The following is a 21,892-nucleotide window of genomic DNA, read 5'->3' on the forward strand; positions in this document are numbered from 1 at the left end:
AGTTGTAGGGGCAAAGCCAGTTTTCAGCATTGTTTAATTACTCGTTTGTTCATCTCCTAAATTCTACTTTGATTATTAGTGAATATCTGTTTGTTGGTTAGTTAGTTGCGTGAGTGTCATAGATGGCTTACATAAGTTGTCTTCCATCGTTGCTATGTATGGATTTCATTAAAACGTCTGGATTTTTCTTCAACTAGCTGTCAAGACAGACTTGGCCTTTAAACATCATTTGAATGAAATTTCCATATTATATCTTCCAGTGCCAAGATCTATGATGTTGTAAAGACTACATGGCTCATTGAATGTTTGGTAAGCAATTTGAATGTATTTACTTAATTGTGTCATGGCCCTGAGAAGTAGGGGTGCTGAGGGTGCCGAAGCACCAAAAAAAGTTCTGGAAGATGTGGGAAAATGTAAGGAAAATTACCTTAATATTTTTTATTTGATGTTGTAAGACTTTTTTGTGTGTATTTATATTTGATGACGAATCAAACTATGCATATTGCAATGGAGTTTGGCTGTTTACATGTATAAAGGGGGCCCCATGTCTGCGCACCCAACAATTTATGTTAATATTAATCATGATTTTTTTTTGTCTCACCTGCGTAGCAGAGTGAGACTATAGGCGCCAATTTTCCGACAGTGACGGTGGCAGCGTCAACATCAAATCTTAACCTGAGGTTAAGTTTTTGAAATGACATCATAACTTAGAAAGTATATGGACCTAGTTCATGAAACTTGGTCATAAGGTTAATCAAGTATTACTGAACATCCTATTAGAGTTTCATGTCACATGTCCAAGGTCAAAGGTCATTTAGGGTCAATGAACTTAGACCATGTTCGAGGAATCAACATTGAAATCTTAAAGTGATTGGTTAACATTGGTTTGACTTTTAAAAAATCTGAGCTAGAAGGTAACACTTGTCACCTGTGTCTGTGATATGTTACAAAAATGAAGCCCAGAAAAAATTGCATTCAAAAACGATTATTTAGTGCTTCAAAAATTGAATTATAAAGTGACCGGAAACACCATCTTAATTTCGTCCCATACACATATGTGTACTATTTAGGCGTCTATGAGACGCCTATATACAAAATCGGGGTTTGCCTTGTAGTTTAAGCTTTTCATTCTCAATAATGGTTGTTTTCAGGGTTTATTAGTTCTAATACATGCACTTGTACACATGTTTCATTTTGGTTTTTGCTGGTCACAAAGTTAAACAATACCTTTAACCTGAGGTTAAGTTTTTGAAATGTCATCATAACTTAGAAAATATATGGACCTAGTTCATGAAACTTGGACATAAGGTTAATCACTTATCACTGAATATCCTGCGTGAGTTTTATGTCACATGACCAAGGTCAAAGGTCATTTAGGGTCAATGAACTTTGGCCGAATTGGGGGTATCTGTTGAATTCCCATCATAACTTTGAAAGTTTATGGATCTGATTCATGAAACATGGACATAATAGTAATCAAGCATCACTGAACATTTTGTGCAAGTTTCAGGTCTCATGATTAAGGTCAAAGGTCATTTAGGGTCAATGAACTTTGGCCGAATGGGGGGTATGTGTTGAATTCCCATCATAACTTTGAAAGTTTATGGATCTGATTCATGAAACATGGACATAATAGTAATCAAGCATCACTGAACATTTTGTGCAAGTTTCAGGTCTCATGATTAAGGTCAAAGGTCATTCAGGGTCAATGAACTTTGGCCGATTTGGGGGTATCTGTTGAATTACCATCATAACTTTGAAAATTTATTGGTCTAGTTCGTTAAACTTGGACATTAGAGTAATCAAGTATCACTGAACATCCTGTGCGCATTACAGATCACATGACCAAGGTCAATGAACTTTGGCCGAATTGGGTGTATCTGTTGAATTACCATCATAACTTTGAAAGTTTATGGATCTGATTCATGAATCTTAGACATAAGAGTAATCAAGTATCACTGAACATCCTGTGCGAGTTTCAAGTCACATGATCAAGGTCAAAGGTCATTTAAGGTCAATGAACTTTGGCCATGTTGGGTTTTTTTTTGTTGAGTAACCATCTTATCTCTGTAAGTTTATTGGTCTAGTTCATAAAAAGTGGACGTAAGAGTAACCATGTATCACTGAACATCTTGTGCGAGTTAGAGTAGTTTTCAAAGTCAGCACTGCTGCTATATTGAACCGCGTGATGCAGGTGAGACGGCCAGAGGCATTCCACTTGTTTTATTTTAAAAAAGATTCAGTTGATAATGTTCCATATATTCTTATATGTGTGCCAAAAATTTCGTTAGAATTTGAGAGAAATACATGATTTTTCTTCGAAATCCTCGGCCAGTCATTTTCAGATTGAACAAAGCAATGGTTCCCCATGTCTGCCACCCATTCACTTTACACACGTTTCAGGGATTTTGCTGGAAAAGGCTGCATTTTGAGGCCGTCACATGAAATGCCCGTAGATCGTTGATTTTCTACCATTTTGAGTCAGAATTTGTAATGAATATTTTTCTATGCATTGTGTGTGTAAAGTCTGAGGTTGTCCCGTAACTTTACACACGTTTCAGGGATTTTGCTTGAAAAGGCTGCATTTTGAGGCCGTCACATGAAATGCCCGTAAATCGTTGATTTTTTACCATTTTGAGTCAGAATTTGTAATGAATATTTTTCTATGCATTGTGTGTGTAAAGTCTATGGTTGTCCCATATGTTCTTTTGCTAGAATCGCGCAGATACGCATATGCTCAGACTTAGGGGACTTTACCATACAGTATGTACCAGGAATGTGGGAAATATCATTATGGCTTCCTTAATTAAATACTCCTTGAAAGTGTTGACAATGCTACTGTACTATTAGTTTACAGTCAAGTCGTTTGCGACTAAACTGTCAATCGCACCTTACTGGTGAGGAGGGTATCAGGATACCATGCAGGATGATAAAAAAGACATGATGAAAATAAGCAGTTCTTGTAAAGTGGGTATCACATAGTGATCATAACGTCTTAATGTCACAGGACAGATGAGCTATATTTCAACCAATGACTATCCTTGGAAAAGATAATGTAAAGCAAAATATGGCATATCCCTGTACTAATAAATCATTGATTCTATTCTTGTGGACTAACATAGGATGCTGGTCATTTGTTGCCATGGTTACCATCACATATGCTGTATACGTCTGCAAAGATGGCAGCCCAGTTTGCCTTGGATTATGACAGTCATGGAGACAGCTATACAGAGGATGTCAGTGAAGAGAAACTCAAGGAGATCTTTGCAACTGTGGGGAAGAAGGTGAGATACATGCTTATCTCTAAGTAAGATTTTTTTTCATGAATTCTGTAATCTGATTGGTCAAATTGTTTGTGAGATAAACTCATATTTACCTAATTTACTTTGTCAAAAAATATCAGACGGGTAATATGAACCTGTCACCAGTTTGATATTCATCATTTGTGGTTTTATCATATTAACATTGTTTTCATTGCTACGCGCATGCCCAGTGCCTATTTTAACTTTGCAATACGATATGCGATACAATATTACATGCATATCTAAGATTGGCGTTGTGTGCTACTTTTTACATCAATATCAATGGAAAATGTACATTCTTTTTAATGTGATCTTTGTGATGTCATGAATGACTCCCTTTCATGATTTATTCACGAAATTTAGGTTTTTCCTTTTTTTTTTAGTTCTATTCCAGGAATTTCCCTTATTCTGCAACAATATAAGGATAAGAGATAAAATCATGTAACAACTAATATTCTGGAAAGAAAAATAATTTCCAAGCTTTTGAATTACTAATGCATTAGAGCAGTGTCATAAAGATACCAATCTGTGTGCTTGTCTGTCCCCTATTTCCATTATTATTCACTTCACAAACTACTCAAGCCAGGATAATTTTATTGAGGGAAATAGACCTTTTCACATGAAGTAAAATCAGAGGTGAATCATTTAGTGAAGATACCACATAGGGGGTCAGATGTGCATTAAAATGGAATTGCCCTATTATGCAAATGTTTCGAACTGAGTTTTATAAATACAGTGAGCAGTGATGAGCGTAGTGGGTAATGATTATTATTATGGTGTAACATGCAGAGATACAGTCAATATTTACAAATGAATGTAGTTTCTTTTTACATTATTAGCATTGGCTATGCTACCTAACTGTAATAGAATTGTCTACTAACATATTCAAATGTTATTTGTGATTTGCAAGCAAAATTTGTTATTGAAAAGAAAGCTTGCCAGTGGCTTAATAACATACTTTTATAGTGACATGCAAATTGAATTCATACTATTGTTTCTTTTTACTCACATGGTGAATAAATACCTCAAATAGGTTCTAGAAAAAATTGATAATATCTGTTTTGTCACTGGGACGTTGTTACCTGTGGTTAAACATCTGATTAAAGTAGTCAAACATAATTATTTTTATATTTTTTTTACAGAAGAGTGAGAAACCGATGAGTGCTGAAGAGATAGCTGAGATAGAGATGGACTACTTTCCTCAAGATTCTCATCTTGGTCTGTTTCGTCTATGTCGTGTCTACATGGATTCATGTCTTGTGATCGGGGAAGAGGATACTGTGAGTTGTATTTGTAGAACATCCAGGATATGTTTCAAATTATGTAATATATATATATTTATTATATATCAGTTTATATAAATTGGAAGTTCTTCTGATTCGTAGTGTTCACAATATGGTGCACCATCTATCGGCTGTAGCGAACAGGCCAAATTCGCAAATGCATCATGGAATGAAATTTGACATCCGTGTGGCGTGCCAATGCATGCATGCGATTATGCTGCCCTGGCCGACGTGGATTGACTGGCTCGCATATGCTAATTACTAGGGTTTAGGACGAGGGAGAGAAATTTGCCGCATATTTCTTAGCAAATGTAGACCGTTCTCAGTGAACAACTTTTCCTCTGCTTTTGCCAAATTTTTGAAGCATCACACACTGAGTTCTACCTGCGCCTGTATGCGATGTCGACCCCTAAGTTAGAAATTTGGCCTGTCCGCTACAACCTATAGATGCAGAGCTGCCAAGTAGTACTGATTTTCCGTATTTAGTACTGAAAATCGAGAAGAATACTGATGGTTTCATGCAAAATACTGATTTCTTAAGTTTCAGTTTATGTGTTGTCCTATGGTATTCCTGTGAAAATACTTATTTCCTCACCAAAATACTGATTTTCAGCCTTGAAAATACTGAAATGTTCTTGTTCAGGTTAGCAGCTCTGTAGATGGCGCACCATACTGGTGAATCCACCAATTATTCATATCATACATCTGAGACATTTCATTTTATAACAGTCAAGAATTTCACGCTCATCCTACCTATACACATTTTATTTTTTGAATTATATTTTTCAATGATTATGGTCTTGACAGAAACTGCAAAATATGTGTCATTTGTAGTATCTTGTGGTAGGGGGTGTAGTCGAGGCGGGCTTCAAGGTCACATTTTTTTCTGACCTTGGGCTTGACCTCGGCCTGATTCATGTGTTCAAAGTCTATTGGGGAAGGTTTTCTCTGGTGGCCTTGTTACTCAAAAGTATATGCCTTGACTCCATCCCTGCCTGTGAGTTTAATATTTTGGGTGAATTCCACAAGGAAACGAAAGGTTGGGTCATTGAATGCTTGATTGCTAGAGAAAATTGAAGATTCATCACAATCTGGAATGACGTTAATAGGTTTAATATTTATTTTTGAATATTCAAAGAGGCAGAATATTGGGAACATTGTTATGATACAAAAGAATTAAGTTACTTGCTAGCTCTTGCAGAAAAGACTATCATGCAGATTGATAATGTTAAATAAGTTTTTTTTAAAGTAAAATGGTTTATTCATTGATTTAGAAGGGATAGGTTAATGTCATTAAAAATGTGTCGGGGAAGTTATCATTTATCAGATATGCTATTGAAGACACTTGAAAATAAATTTTGTTTTACCTGTGTTTTCTTTGACTTGTAGCACATCAAAGATTGCTCTCTAGACCTTATATCCTTGGAAATGAGATTCCATGGCGCCACCATGTGTCCTACACTAGACAGGCATGTCACCCACATCATCGTTGACAAGAGGTTTGATTAACAGTTTATATTATAATGCAGTATTAGTTAGGGAATGTAACTTGTCATTTCATGGTAGTGAGATTTTGAAAATATGTTCATCTAGCTTGTGGTCAATTTTCAGCCACTTTTCTAATTTTCTTAATGATGTAATTCCATGGGGAAATCCTACGGAGAATTGTGATAAGATAGGATCAAACTCATTTTGAGATTAAATCATTAGAACTAAGATCAATTTTTATATAAAATAGGTTTGAATCACAGTTCTTTTTAACACCGGGCCCGGGACCTGGTCATATGTAAAGAGTAATTGGCTTATTTCTATTTGTGCAAACATGAAGCTGATTTAACAGTATTGTCTTTTCAGTTATTAGGTTTTTTTTTTTCCTCGCTCCCCTCTAGCAAACTAAACATTCTAAATATCTACTAAAGAAGAAATCATCTACTTTGAATTTTGAATGTGCAGGCGCCATGTCAGATAGAAACAAACGTCCGTTGTTCTCTCTTAAAGTGATTAGTTGACGAGCTTAATCCAAAATCCCTATCCATATTTTATTGTTCAAAATAGACATGAAATGAAATACTTCGAAAATTTGCTTTGCCCAATTGATCGTAGGCCGGGCAGCTGCTGTGCAGCGCTAGATCAACGAGGTTCTATCCCTTTAACTCTTCATGCGTTCACCTGTAAAACCCCTGTGTGTTGCATTATTTTAGCAGTGATCCCCTCTACGCAGTATAATACACTCTGTTATTTAGATTGCCATAACTTTTTATCTGATCATTTTGAAAGAAAATGTTGTGTAGCAAACTTGTAGAGTGTTTCCTGGGCTTTCTTATTGTATATAAATTTATTGGATAAATTATGGAAAAATGTGTAGTACATTACATTTTCTAAATGCTTTCTCCTAATACTTCCAACAAAATTAAGCCCCCCTTTTACTTTGGTTCTTGTGTTAGTGGCATGATTTTTATTTTTCCACTTGGACTGTTCATTACATAAGATTTGTATTGATACCAAAATCATGATAATCTGATAAAAATAGCCCATATGTAGTGGAAAACAAAAGAGAGTAAATTTTTGCCTGGTCAAGGTCACTCCATTGAAAGGGTCTCATTCACATTCATGCCATGAGTCACAGACTCCTAACAATAAACCTGGCCATGGTATTGTTTGTGAGGAGGGTTTTATTGATTTTCTCCTCTCCTTTTTCAATGAACTTCCTGGCTGTGATCAGGATGTATTGATTTTTGGGGAAAACTCAACAATTCTGTAATTTGTAAACTGCGATAATCCGTTGAACGCTAAACTAATGTCGCACGCGCGATCGATCGGTACAAGTACGGTATACACAAACGTCAGGCTATACATTGTGGCTAGGCATGATCCGGGGCATCCAATTGTTAAAAAAACAATGGGACAGGGGATGTCTATGGGAAATGTGTGGTTGTGCGAAAATGCGAATGAAACACGCCTACGGATGTGCAATAATGCAAATGTAATGCATGAAGAGTTAATCGTTGAACACCAAACACGGTAGCAGCAACTCCCATCTTTTAACGTCTTTTGGCAGGGGATTGAAACCCGATCTGCCGGTTGTGAGACGGATGCTCTACCAACTGAGCCAAAACAAGAGAGGCATTACGGGGTGTTGATTCATATAGTTACACGCAAAACACACTGGAACATGTTCTCAGGTGCTAAGCCAGCTACACAGAGATATACCATTTAACAAAAGAAAAGGTCACAAGTGGTGCGTTAAGTCACGAACCGGTGACTCTCTTTATAAATTAAATTAACCTCAATTTCCTTCTTTTTTTCAGTGACTTGAGCAGAGTGAGGGAGTTCCGTCAACGAGGTCAGCAGCGAGCCTTGAAGCAACATGTAGTAACCTCAGACTGGGTCACGGAATGCATTCAGAAAGAAAAGCTGATTAGTGAAAGACCTTATGAAGCAGCGATGTCTTGACCAGGCGTAGGAAATACATGAGGGTGACAGGCAATTTCGCCCTCGTGAGAGCCCAAATAGCCCCTAAAATTCCCCCAAAAGCATGCTTTGGGACAACCATTCTTGACATTGACATCAGCAAGATCAGCAGCAGGCCTTGAAACAACATGCAGTAAAGTCAGACTTGGTCAGAGAATGCATTCAGAGAGAAAAGCTACTTGGTGAAAGGCCTTATGAAGCAGCAATGCCTTGACCAGTGTAGGAAATACAGCGTAGGGCGACGGTCGATTTCGCCCTCATGAGAGCCCAAATAGCCCCTGAAATTCCCCTCCCCCCCACAGCATGTTTTGGGGCAGTCATTCTTTTTAGAATCACCCCAAGATCTGTAACAAACAATATTCAAGATTATGACAGATTGATATGTGCATTTAAGGTCTCTTGCATAATTGTCCATTGCCCCTAAAAAGTAGCCCATAAAGTGAAAGAAAATGCCCCCAAAATTCTGCACTTGCCCCAATGTCGAGAAAAGGATGGCCCCTAAAAAGTAAGAATTATTTCCTACCCTGGTCTTGACAATGACGTTAAAGGTCAGCAACAAGCCTTGAAACAACATGTAGTAATCTCAAACTGGGTCATGGAATGCGTTCAGAGAGAAAAGCTACCTTTAGGAAAAACCCTATGAAGCAGCAATGTCTTGACGTTTCCACTTTCTTTGTTCACCCACATTCAATGGTATCAATATGGTATTTGATGGTCATACTATAAAGTCAATCTGTGGTATTCTAATGGTAAGTAAATGATCACCATTAGTTAAGTTGATGGGCAACCATCATTTCCTTGGCAAGCTTGATGAAGCTATTTTTAAAAGCAAAACTGAAGAAAGATAGCATGTACATCCAGTTTTCAGAGGAAAAGATAGTTTGTCTCGTCACCTGAAACCAAATGGTGATTATTTGCTTTATCGTATATGCCACACTTGAATCTGCCAAGCCGTAAAAAAAGAAAAGGAGAATATAATTCTCTACACAACTTAATAAGAAAATAAGATCATTGGCAAATGGTCAATATGAGGTGAACTGGATTTACACCTAACTCTCTTTTTGTAGCAAAGCAGACAAAAGATACCATGTACATTCAGCTCACTTAGAAATTGATAGTTTGTCTCATCATCTGAAATTACCAGGTGATTATTTGCATTAAATTCCATATCTGAGTTAGTTTACCTTTGATTCTGTGAATACCACCCCTTTATTTATATTTATTTTACCAGAAATAACTTATCCCGCTTCTTTGATTTTAGGTTTTTATGCTCAAAGCACAAGAATGATTTGCTTTATATCTAGTATCACTTTTGATCTGTGCCAAATATGACTGTGCCATGTTTTGAATAAGAGAAACATGCATTAATCAAAATGTTGAATTTGGAATCAATAACTGTCTTGAGGGTTGACCTAGTCTGTATTACATGTACACGTATAATGCTTATTATTAGAACTATGAATGGCCACAAACAATCACTAAGTTTGATGATTCAACTTCACAACATCTCCACAAGTGATAAATATCTTCTGCCTTTTTTTTAGGGGGGGGGGGGGCGGTTTAAGGTAATCCAACTCAGGTATAACTTATCCTGTGACCATCATTTGTTATGTTTGTTAGCTTGTCTGGTACCTTACCTTCCTTTATACTATTTATAATGGTTGAAAAATGTGTCTTTCCTATTACTTGAATTATTTATTCCAATAATTTCATTCTCTGCCCATGATGGTCATTTACTATAGAAATATATTCAGAAGATTTTTTCACAGATCAAAACTGTCTGTAAAAAATGAAAAAATGCATGCATTAATACCAATTATCGTTACATGATTCCTTTTCAAATAAATCCCTTTGAATCCAAGGATTTGGAGATTAAGTTAATATCAACATAATTGGTTTTTAATGAAGATGTTGATCATTTTCTCATTCAGTATAGCAATTAACCCTCTTCCTCTAGTTAATTATTTATTGGCTGATCTTTCCCATATTGTTTTTGTCATTTTCATTTCCATAAAGTAATATTATTATTTTCTATACAGGAAAAAAAAATTATTCAAATATTTTAATTGTGAGTATAAACAATGTCTCTGAAATTATAGCAAATAAGAATAATTCTTTATTCAACTCTCATGAGTTTACCTATTTGAGAATAAATCAGGTAACACTATCCTGTGTTGAGGTTGCATATGATATGAGTATAGTTAGACTGAAACCATGACATTTATAACATGAAAAAAAATTATGAGCAAGGAAAAGGTCTTTATTTTTTTTTGAAAATGGAATAACTCATTTCTATGTTTCTTCACTTAATATGTTAATGTGATTCTCCTACTTTTTATACTCTTCTCAAATCAATCAATAAAATTTAAAGAAATGTGTACAAATAGTACTCAGGTGTATTTTTACATAAGTGTTATAAATAAAAAAAAATTGTATGTATTAATAGTCATATATGTTCATTCAATGAACATGTGGTAAGCTTTGAAATACTTTAATACATGTATGTTCATATGTATTCTGATATCTTGTGATTAATAAGAAGCACTGTGTAAAGCCTTTAATAAACAAATCATACAGTCAAATTGTGGAATGATAATGGCCTCAGGTAAATGTGTCATGTGCTCCTTGTTCATATTTCTTGTGGGGTTTTGTGATTGAATTGAATAGTATAAAAAGTACATACCGATAGTTTTCAAAAAGTAAATTTACTTGTAGTTGATTCAATTGATCTTGTGTTTCATTTCTATTAATCCAATGCAGATTCAAACTTGGATTATTCATTTCCTAAAATAAAAATATCCATAATCTTAGCTCATTGCCGAGTACTACTTAAACCAAGGAAGTGGGAGTCCAATCTCCCACTTCCCTGCTGAAACTAATTGTGTCTTTCAAAATTAGTTGGAGTATATAAATATTTTATGCAATTACTGTTTTCCAAATGTTCCATGTACATGTAGATCCTTCTGTTCGTAGAAGAGCATTTAATGTACCAGCTTGCCTATTCTCCTGGTGTTGCAGAATGTATGTTGTTTGTGATTATCATGATAAAATCATTTGTAAATATTATAATTCAGTAGTTGCTGTAATATTTTGATATCATGCAATAAAATTGTGTGTTTATAAAGTTTTAGCCTTTATGTGCGCCCTCTTTAGTTTGTCTGAATTGCCTCTGCAGTATCTGTTTTGCAAAATTAGATTTTGTTGGTGTATATGTACAATGTGAATGAAATTTGCATTGTATTCTCTTGTTCTCATCTCAATGCAGTTTAAGTCCTTTTATCATGTTTATATCAGTAGACTGAAGTTGAAGATTGTGAAAAAATGCTATCCCAGCAAGCATTTTTTTTTACAAAAGAAACCAAAATAATTAGAGAAAAGCTATGAAAATTAGCACAAAAGTGGAATGGTAATTAGAAAGTCATAAATATGAAGTTGAAATGACTACCTACGGGGATTTACGATCTACATAGATTGATATAATTGGGATGTACATTTGTACAAATGTGCTATATTTTATCTTTGCCTCCATCCCGCGGCCCATGAAGATTGCTGAATAAGGGATCGATAAGAGCAGGAAAACCACAAATTTCTGATAACTACAGGCCTATACAATGCGTATGAAAAACGGGACAGATTTGAAAACTAAAAATTTTTGTTTCAAATTATGTTTATAGTTTGGTTTTAATAAGTGCTCTGAGGTCTTATCTTTCAAATGCCATTAAAATAAATTAGTTTCGTTCATGCTTGAGCGAACATGGAATGTTTTTGTCTGGGTTTAAAAAGGAGGCTTGTGCCAAAATGGCATAAAATGGTAAATATGATGATCGGACTTCTTGCTAATCAGCAGACTGCTGATTGGCTCCAGTGGCGTAATAATGTACAAAAAAAAAATTAAGCGGCTATATTATGGCGTATCGGGTAGATTTTTCAAAAGTTGCTAGCGAGCGGTCGAAGAGGCCGATCATGCTGCTACTTTGTCAAGAAAAAAATTACGATATGCCTCCCGAAAAATGTTTAACCTCTGATTGGCGAATGAATGCTGTTTTTGTCACAAGCTCTTTAAGAAATGTGAAATGAGACTCTGGGTCTCTGGCCTATCCAGCCATCCGAATGACGTTAAGCTAGTCGCCAGGAAAGGTTTTTTTTTTGTGTAAATAACTTATTTTAAAACAGCAATTTCGTCTTCAATAAGTAAAAATTCAGACATTTTCTGAAAAGAGTAATTTTTTTAAGGATGTTCCACAGTTAAAGTGAAATCCATGTCATTTTCACCAAACTTTGCACATATATTAGAACCTGAATATTTGAAATATGCAAAAAGTAATATAGGTCCATGTGCTTGATTTTTTTTTTGCTAACGAGCTTCAAAGTTCACCAAAATGGATATTCTTAAGAATTGCGCATTCAAAAGAATTTGGCATTTGTATACCTCGCAATGAGTTTAAAGCTCTATTACCAAATACATGAAAGCGTCATCAAATTTCGCAAGAGAGTTAATTAATGGATCGTTAAAATGGAGAATCTATTTATAGTGCTATTTGCTTACAATTTTAAGTCAAACAGCACCGTAAGTTCTTAAAAATGACGTAAACGATAACAAAAACCCAATCTAAAAAAATCGTCGCACGTACCACGAACCGTCCTCTCTGCGCACTTCGATGCGAAAGTTAGTTTGGCAGAATGCTTGAATGTATCCGTTTTATTGGCTAAAAGTGCAGGAATTTGTATCAGAAAAGTCTCGCAAGGTGTGATTTCGGCCTTTCCCTTTGACACAGCGTAAAAACAGGCATTTCTGGGAACGTTACAAAAAAGGACAGTGCTCACTCAAGTGTAACATTCTGTCAAAACTTTTACTTTCATTGGATAGATGAGACCCAAACCCAAGATTATATGTGAAAAAATACCCACATGTATATTTTTTAATTCCCAGGGCTTTTTAAGTATGAACTTTTTTGATACGCACTCTGTATAGGCCCTATAGGGCTCAACCCCCCCCCCCCCCCCCCCAAGAAAAAACAACAGTGGGTTACTGCTGGACCTCCGTGTTCTGGCGATCAAGTGCTGTAAAAACTGTAAAGTATTGCCCCCCCCCAAAAAAAAAAAGCTGACCTGGCTGCGTTCCGCAATATATAGAGCAAACATTTATTCTGTAATTTCACGCAGCTCTAATTGATACAGTTTTGCTCTTTTGTATATCCGAAGTGCATTTAAATATTCAGAAGACCAAACCAATGGGCCCCTGATGCTCTGACTATAAAGGATACCTAGCTGCCAGGGGCACTCGGAATTAGCGGCTGCCGTCCCCTAATCTAAAACAATATATACCTACCATTTACTAAAAACTGGAGTTAATTGAGAGGCTTTATAAACACGATCGCCCTCTGCAAAATAATGTGGGTGCTCGGGAATTATGGGGGTCTTTGGAGATCTAGCTGATCGACGCTTGAAATGATCTAGGGGCTTCCATACAAGAACGGGGGAGAACGGTCGGTCAATGGAAAAAAAGGCAAATGAAAGCCGGGGGTTAAAAGAGTCTAGGGCAGCAACCATGATTGCGTGAGCCCCCCCCCCCCCCGTCCACGGATCTATTCTGGCAGTCGAGTGCAAAGGCGAGCGCAAAGATCGAGTGCAAAACTATGGCATAAGACAAGTTTATCAAAAGATAATATATTACGTAATTCTCGGAATCACTCCCTCTTAGGTTTATGTCGTGAATTGTTTACTAGGGCATTCAGAAAACCATAACAAAGGAGTCCCTGGACCTTTGCTCTGGCTGTAGAGTGCAAAAGACGTGTGCAAAAAGTGTTAAAAAAGAAAAGCTGATCGGAAGATAAGGGATAAGTTACACAAGCAGAAAAGACGTATTCTACACTCTGCTCTTTTCATTGTTTTCATAATTTTTGTTTACATGCAATTAAAGGTCATTACACATCGAGAAAACCAAAACGATCTATGCTGGGACTTTGCTCTAGTTGGCAGTCGATGCAAAGACAAGCGCAGAGGCGAACGCAAAACTATGTACAATGCCTACTTGCATGCAAAAAAGCTGAACGGAAACATGTTTCACACGCGGGGTTGGTTACACAATAAATCACAGAGATACGATCTTACGTATACGTAAGCTCCCGCAATAAATGAAAAAAAAATCCTCACTCTGCTCTATAAATAATTCTTTTCTTTCTTGACTTTTTTTTTGGAGGGGCCGGGAGTTACAACATGTATAAAGGACATTTGTTCATTTAGCAAATCAAGACAATGTGGCCAATAGATTTGATGTTGATGACTCCAGTGGTCAAGTGCGAAGATGAACGCAATAAACTGCAAAACTATATCCCACTCCCCCCGGCCCCCCCCCCCAAAAAAAAGTAACTAAAATGATAAAATACAGAAATGAACAGAATAAATAGATAGATAAACAGATGGATTTAGATGATAATTAATTTCTTAAATGAAAACAAAAATGATAGTCTCATAAATAAAATGCAATCAGGTAATTGGTACGCACCGCTCTGGTAAAGGTATTTTTTCATGCAGGGCACTTTGAGATCACTGGACGTACAGTCCGAGTGCAAAGACGAGTGATGAGAAGAGTGCAATATTACCAAGGACAGGTTGATTAGAATATAATGTTATGTAATACAGAATAATATATTCTTAATTTACAGCATCATCAGGCTCGATCTCTCTGCTCTTTTCATACTTTTGTTTCCGTGAATTGTTTATTTTACAAAAGACATTTCACATTCAGAAATGCGATAGGAACCTAGCATGCCTCATGGACCTCATAAAGTTTGCCAAGAATAAAAAAACGAGCCAAAAACAAGTTGATAAGAAGTTAAGTCTGTTACGTTTTTCCAGATTACGTACCCGCGGGTTACTTAGTACAGAAAATACATTTTTACAAAATTCGCTCTGCTTGTTTCCGTGAATTGATATTCAGAGAAACATGCTGGTAGGGGTCCTGGACCTGCATGCTTTCGCAGTCGAGTGTGAAGACGATATGGCAAAGACGAGTGAAAAACTGTTGGTAAAAAAAAAACTGATAGGAAGATAAGTTACGTCATACCAGTGGCGTAGCTACGGGGGGGGGCACGTGCCCCCCCCCCCCCCTGAGATTTGGTGTGCCCCCCCCCCAGGTGCCCCCCTGAAAAAATTGGTAGAGCAAAAAAAAAAGAAAAGAAAAAAGGGAGAAAGAAGAAAGAAAAGGAAAAGAAGAGGAAAGACAGAAGAAAAAAGAAGAGGAAAATAAGAGGAGGAAGAGGGTGAATGAAATAATGTGAGGGGAAGACTTGCAATTAAAAAAAAACTTTTCATATTTGCCATAATTGCCTGTTCGATGGGATTCATATCTTGCTCAATAGGCTGATGTGGAGCAAGTTTTGAAGTCAATATGCAAAACATATTTTAGCTCGGACATCGAGCTTTCATTATTTTTTTTCATTTACAAATTTAAGTGCTCTGTAAAATGTCCTGGTCTACATATCAGCATTTTAAGCTCACGCTGCGTGGTCACATTGTTTGATTTGCCAAGTTCATATTGTCTACGTGTATTCCATAATGTTCCATTAAACAAATGTATTCAGAATGCCCAGATTCTAAATCTAAAACATGCGCGATAGCCTGCATGTTCTTTATTTAAAATGTACTTAATCTAGTTTTACATCAGAATATCAATAATTGTCTGCTCACGCTTCACGATCGCATTTTAATGATACCCAATTGACTATATCCTATTTATGACTTACAAAATATGAATAGAGTGTCCCGCTTTTTGGTCTAAAATCTCAATTTTCTTCCTCTTGCGCTTCGCGCTCGCATCTATTGTTTAGTTACATACCTATCCCATTAATTAATACAAAAAGTGCTTAGAATGACCATTTTTTTTAGGTCGGAATGTCAAAAAATTTGCTCGCGCTTCGCGCTCGCATTAATGAAATACATTGTATATACCGTCTTCATGGGTAACTGTAAGCAGTCCTTATAACAGGTCTCTTTTCGATAATTCTAGAACTGTCGATAAAAATTTCTGTTCGCGCTTGGGGGTATACATACGAATCTTGTTCAGGATCACACATCGCATTGCCCAGAAAATTAAATTTTCAGGAAAAAATACATTAAAGTAAAAAAAAAATCGCTCGCGCTTCGCGCTCGCACTTTTTATAAGGCTTATATGAGATTATGTTACGTTGTTTAATAAGAATAAAACTAAGAAGTAAAGGTGACTGATATAGGTGAAGATAATTTCGGGACCCGTCCCCTATTGGCGAAAGTCGGATTCGCCCTTGTGGACACATGCACACACACCGGAAAAATGGCCGGTGCCCCCCCCCCCCTGAAAAAGCAAGGACCCCCCCAGTGCCCCCCCCCGGGAAAAAATCCTAGCTATACGCCACTGCGTCATACAGAAAAAACAACAACATATATTGTGAAAAAGTTCGGTCTGCTTTCTTTCTTTTTTTGTGTGTGAATTGTTTACAACAAAGGGTGGCATTTGGTCATTAAGAGAACCATAACAATGGTGGAGTCCCTGCATGGACTTAAACGCTCTGGCAGTCGAGTGCAAAGACGATCGCAGAGACGAGTGCAAAACTGTTGCTAAAAAAAGCTGCAGTGATCGCCGGAAGATAAGTTACGTCATACAGAAAAAAGCCCCATATTCTGAAAAGGTTCTGTCTGCTTTTTCTTCCTTTTTTTTTTGGTGTGAATTGTTTACATACAAAGGGTGGCATTTGGTCATTCAGAGAACCATAACAATGGTGGGGTCCTAGCTGGACTTTTGCTCTGGCAGTCGAGTGCAAAGACGATTGCAAAGACGAGTGCAAAACTATTGCCACTCTAATCGGAAGGCGTTACCCCGTTACGCAATACAGAAAAGACATATGTTAATTAATTAGGTTTGTTTTCGTGCTTTGTTTAATATACAAAGGGTATTCTAATTAGGCAAATTAGAATAGCTGGGTCATCGAACCTTTACTTTAGAAGTCAAAAGACGAGTGCAAACTCCTGCCAAATAAATTGCTGCAAAGAGTATTTGACATTTCTTCTTTTTAAAGAGGCCGAATCAAGTTATTTTGCACTTCAACCAATAAATCGATTCACCTTTTATTCTTCAATCAGTTGTACATAAGGGTCGGTTGTTTGTTTATTTATTCATTCATTCATTTGTTTGTTTATATTCATGTATGTATTATTGATTTTAATTTTTTGAAATTTATATCTGGGAAAAGGAATAACACATATTCATTTATTTATTTATTACTTATTCATTTCTGTTTTCTTTAGACAGGGTGGTCTCTTCAGTACATAAAAACTGTCTTTCGAGAGAGCCCTGTACATATGAAATACGTAAAACAATCATAATACAATACATAATACACAATTGATTAAAAAAACTACATACAATATAAAAGAAGTAATATTAAAAGCATATCAGAAAAATTGAAAGACCCGTCGACCGGTTGCAAGGGGTAACCAAAATGAAATTTGTTCCGATATAGAATATGTTCTCTCGCCGGTCGATCGACCAAAACACAAAGTATACTGCCTATAAATATATTACGCATGATTATGTTACAGCAGAGGTGTCAGTGTATCGTAAACAAGCATTCGACAGAATAAGTCACATGTTAATTTAAAAACAGGTAATGTGATTTTTCGAAAACGGGAAAGGCAACTCCTCCGATTTTAAATAATATATTACGTGCTGTATGACATCAACCCGTTCTCACCCCCCCCCCTCCATATTTCAGCAAGTCGGATCGGTTGCTTATAATTCGTAGTTCGTTTTAAAATAAGCAATAAAGTTAGATGTCGTAATTTTCCTTATCATCCTCGCTTTCTTTACAGATTAACAAGAAAATAAAATATAGATAAATATTTAATTGTCTTAAAGATCCATCAAAGAGCACACAGTTCTGAAAATTTGACAATTTAGCGAGAGAACGAAGTGCACGAGGTCGCGAAGCGAGCGATTGTGCGAGCTATATATTTCATCCGTTTATTTGATTATTTATTAAAATACATTCAGTCAGGTACGAAAGATCTGCAAAAAGCTGTTTTACATCAATGACCTAATGAAAACAGAATCAGGATTATACAACAAAAATTATGATGCATTTAAAATCAAATTCCGAGTTATTATCTATAGGCAATGCTTGTACATTAATTAACAAATATTTTTACATCAATGATAACATGAAAATGACTAAAATTTTAAAGCAGAATGGAAAATGTCGAAATAAACTACAATTCGTATAATTTATTCACTGCTAAAACCCACTGAAATTAGCGAAATAATTGAGTTCTCGAACCCAAGCACGCGAAGCGGGCCGAATTAAGGGGGGGGGGCAATTAACGTTACTGTCCGTTACAATTTGTTAACAGGGGGCTGTATTTTTTTGGGGAAAAAAAGAAATGCTTTTCATTCCAAATGAAGAAGACCTAATTCCCCTTTAGCCCCCCCCCCCCGGCCCTTCCGCCCTGAAATATGCGATGTGCAAAAGTCGACTACTGTTGAATTTTCAAACAAAAACGCCCCATTTCGATGGTTAAAAAATAACGTGTGCAAATTTAAGCACCCGTCCTTGACCACGCCCCCAAGGCCAAGGGCTTAACTGGGCCGGGTGCATAGAATTTGATAGCAATTTAGGAATGTTTTGCACACGGAACTTGATGAAAAGGCATATAAAACCCCGGACTCGGAAAGCCAATCATCATCATTCTGCTGGCTGATACCTGCACCTAGCTACAAACGACTTCCTAATTATCCTTATAGAATCACCAGTTTCGAAACATCATCACGATGCCTGGACCTGACGTTAAGTGTTTCTGTTGCCAAGGTAAGATTTATAAAATAACTATATAATGTATTGAGCATGCTCGATGGCGCCACAGAAGGGACGGTGATGATTGAGGATCTATCGAGGGTTAATCTGAGCACGCGTGCCGCGGCATCTAGCTCCCGATGCGTTTGATGTTGCCCTGCGCCAAGTAGTAGATTACCTAAATATAATTGTCTGCATTCGGCATTTTTTTTTTATCTGAAGGAGAATGTCACCTTTCCATGTGGCACAAACAATTCTCCAAGCTAGGCCATTTTTTACATTGGGATAAATTCCGTTGTTGTATAGCCAGAGATGATACCACGGGGAGAAGGGGTGTGAGCGTCGATCCTTACCACAGATTGTTATTATTGCTATTATAGCGGGAATAGAAAAATGAGATTAGAAAGTATGGATAGAAAGAGATAAGAATACGAAAAAGGTTAATCGAAATATGGCGTCGCCCATGCATCGTTCTGTTTACACCCCTTTCACAGGGAAGTTTAATTTTGCTTTTCAATACGATTTCAATGTTTCAATAAAGTAGTGTTCATATTCGAAGTTTAATTTTCGTTTTGTTCATGCGCCGCCGCGAGTTTATCCTTTTTTTCTTGTCAAAGGTGATTCTAGTAATATCTGATATGTAAACAATTGGATAATACTTTGCTTTATTTGTAGTCTGAAAATAAGATTTTGAAATATATTTTACTTCCACACCAGTGACACTTATGATGATTTTTTTTTATTTATTCCAGATGGCAAAGAGTGTGCCTGCGGGGGTGGAGAGTGCTGCATCACAGGAAAGTGCTGTCAGGAAGGAGATGGAACTTGCTGTGGAAAATGTTCAAGTGAGTGGCCAATCAAAAAACCTATTGAATTCACTCTAAGCAAAGTAAAGTCCTATATAATTGAACCAACCTAGCTATATTAATTCTAGTTCAATAGGCAAATATTATGCTGTTGGAAATTCCCATAATTGAAAATATGTTGCGAATACGGAATTGGAAACCATTAATGTTACAGGATGTGACCGTTTGTACGGTTATAGAAGATGCGTCTCGAAACCCGTTCTGTGCTGCATGGTTTCATTATATTTTTTTTTATTGGGGGCAAATATAAAGAGTGGCATAAAATCATTCTTTGTCACCATCTTGTGTTTTTTTTTATACTTTGTCTACCAGGATGTGACAAAAGATCATTGATCAGTTGCCATAGATTTCTACTCTTGAATTTTTTTTTGGATCTGCACGATATAGATCTCGATTTCATGCCGACAGTTATGTGTTCCGTTAACTGCATTTTCATTATCAGACACTTCTCCAAGCGATGGTATTAAAGAGTGATCTTTTTACTTTTTTTCAGATGCTGCATGCAAGTGTGCCGATGGCTGCAAATGTGAAGGTGCCTGTGCCTGTACTATGGGGAACTGTTCGTGCTAGATCATCAAGACCATTTTCTTTCCGTTAGGGAGGTGAGTGATCATACGAGTGTGGTTTTAAAGGTCAAGTCCATCCCAGAAAAATGTTGGATTTGAATAAAAAGAGAAACCAAACAAGTTCCTAAAAAATCGGATGTTCACTAAGAAAGTTATGACATTTCATAGTTTCGCTTATTTTTCAAATATATGCAGAACTCAGTGACATGCAAATGAGAGTCCATGTTGACCATCACTCTTTTTTTTTATGTTTTGAATTGATATACAATACTTCAATTTTACAGATTTGACGTTATGGATTAACTTCGACTGAACAATGGAAATACCACTTGTTCAGGAGGAATAAAACGTTTATTTCACACAACAATGAGGAGAAAATTAAAATATTTCATATAATAAAATTCCAATTAAATAAATAGTGAGTGGATGACGTCATCAGTCCCCTCATTTCATACCGACCATGGTGAACATAATTAACTGTTTTGTGTCATAACTTTCTAATTTTACATTCGATTTTGAAAAAAAAAATCATGCTTCTTGATTCTTCTTTTATTCAAATAAATTTTTTGAGGGGTGGACTTGCCTTTAATTAAAATCTTAATATAAGCAAGACCCGGGGAGCGTTTCATAAAAGGACATGGACGTTTTATCCTACAAGTTCTCGGCCAATCAAAATCAAGAAAAAATGTAAGATCCGACAATTGCCGAACAAAATATTGAAATATTTTGAGGGCATTTTAGTATTTTATAGTCCAATAAAGGGAAGGTAATTGTTCACATGTGACATCGCACATCTTGTCCATTACAAACGAGAGGATAGCATTATTGATCGCAATACATTCAAATGCTCAGAACTTTCTCAATATTTGTACGATTTTTTTTCAAAGTTCTGTTTTCACACAAGCCCACTTGATCCAAAGGTTTCATTTCTTTTTATGCTCTAAGTAACTATACGATTCCATGTAATATAGACTCGTGACGTTGGACATGTCTTATTTCATTAGTCGTGATACAAACAATGAATATCTACATGGCTTATAATGTTTTTCTCTTCCCCTCTTTGTATTCCCTGTCTGCAGATTGTCATCTCTTCTGCAAGCTTCCAAGCGGATTTCATTTTGTGTATTTGTGTATACTATATATCATTTTTGTAACATAATGTACATTATTTTTTTATTAAAAATATATAAATTACACTTGTAAAAATTGATGCAATTAAGGCATTTCAAAGAGCTTAAATTGCAGAATCACTTACGGGTGCCCCGTGCATCTTGCTCATTTTGAAATTATTATTTCAGGATTTTCCTTTACTACCTCGAAATTATATTATTTGAACATTGACAATATTCGCTATAAAATATGATGCTATAATTCAAAATTGTTTGTACGTTTCTTTCATTAAAGTGCATGGTGAGGTTTTGAGTGCAGTAGGTGCTTTTGAAATTGAGAGATCGACTTACAAGCAAGACCTTTACGTTTCCCAATTAATATAACCTCAACAGGTCGCAAATATATAAATATATATTTTTTTCCCAGTATTCGTTGAAGATATATATAAAACCCTAATTTGCATACGTTTTC

The 21,892-nt window shown here is 36.2% G+C and overlaps 1 protein-coding gene and 1 long non-coding RNA gene across 3 annotated transcripts in view; both read left to right on the forward strand.

Moving 5' to 3' along the window:
- Nucleotides 1-8,440, forward strand: part of LOC121422448 (DNA ligase 4-like) — a 41,246-nt gene extending 32,806 nt beyond the window's left edge. Inside the window, exons 23-27 of one of the 2 annotated variants that reach the window (XM_041617512.1) lie at nt 261-309; nt 3,123-3,284; nt 4,448-4,582; nt 5,975-6,084; nt 7,894-8,440. In XM_041617512.1, coding sequence (XP_041473446.1) covers nt 261-309; nt 3,123-3,284; nt 4,448-4,582; nt 5,975-6,084; nt 7,894-8,038 — 601 coding nt within the window. In that variant the 3' untranslated portion in view covers nt 8,039-8,440. Of the gene's footprint in view, nt 1-260; nt 310-3,122; nt 3,285-4,444; nt 4,583-5,974; nt 6,085-7,893 lie in introns of both variants that reach the window. The other variant, XM_041617503.1, reaches the window with a different exon arrangement.
- A 10,330-nt stretch (nt 8,441-18,770) lies between these two features.
- On the forward strand, nt 18,771-21,684 carry LOC121422456. The gene is made up of 4 exons (XR_005971168.1): nt 18,771-18,894; nt 19,632-19,724; nt 20,239-20,347; nt 21,391-21,684. It is a non-coding gene; the product is annotated as an uncharacterized LOC121422456 (long non-coding RNA).
- Nucleotides 21,685-21,892: the final 208 nt, after the last annotated feature.

The sequence above is a fragment of the Lytechinus variegatus genome, chromosome 1 (genome assembly GCF_018143015.1).
Source record: "Lytechinus variegatus isolate NC3 chromosome 1, Lvar_3.0, whole genome shotgun sequence".
NCBI lineage: Eukaryota > Metazoa > Echinodermata > Echinoidea > Temnopleuroida > Toxopneustidae > Lytechinus > Lytechinus variegatus.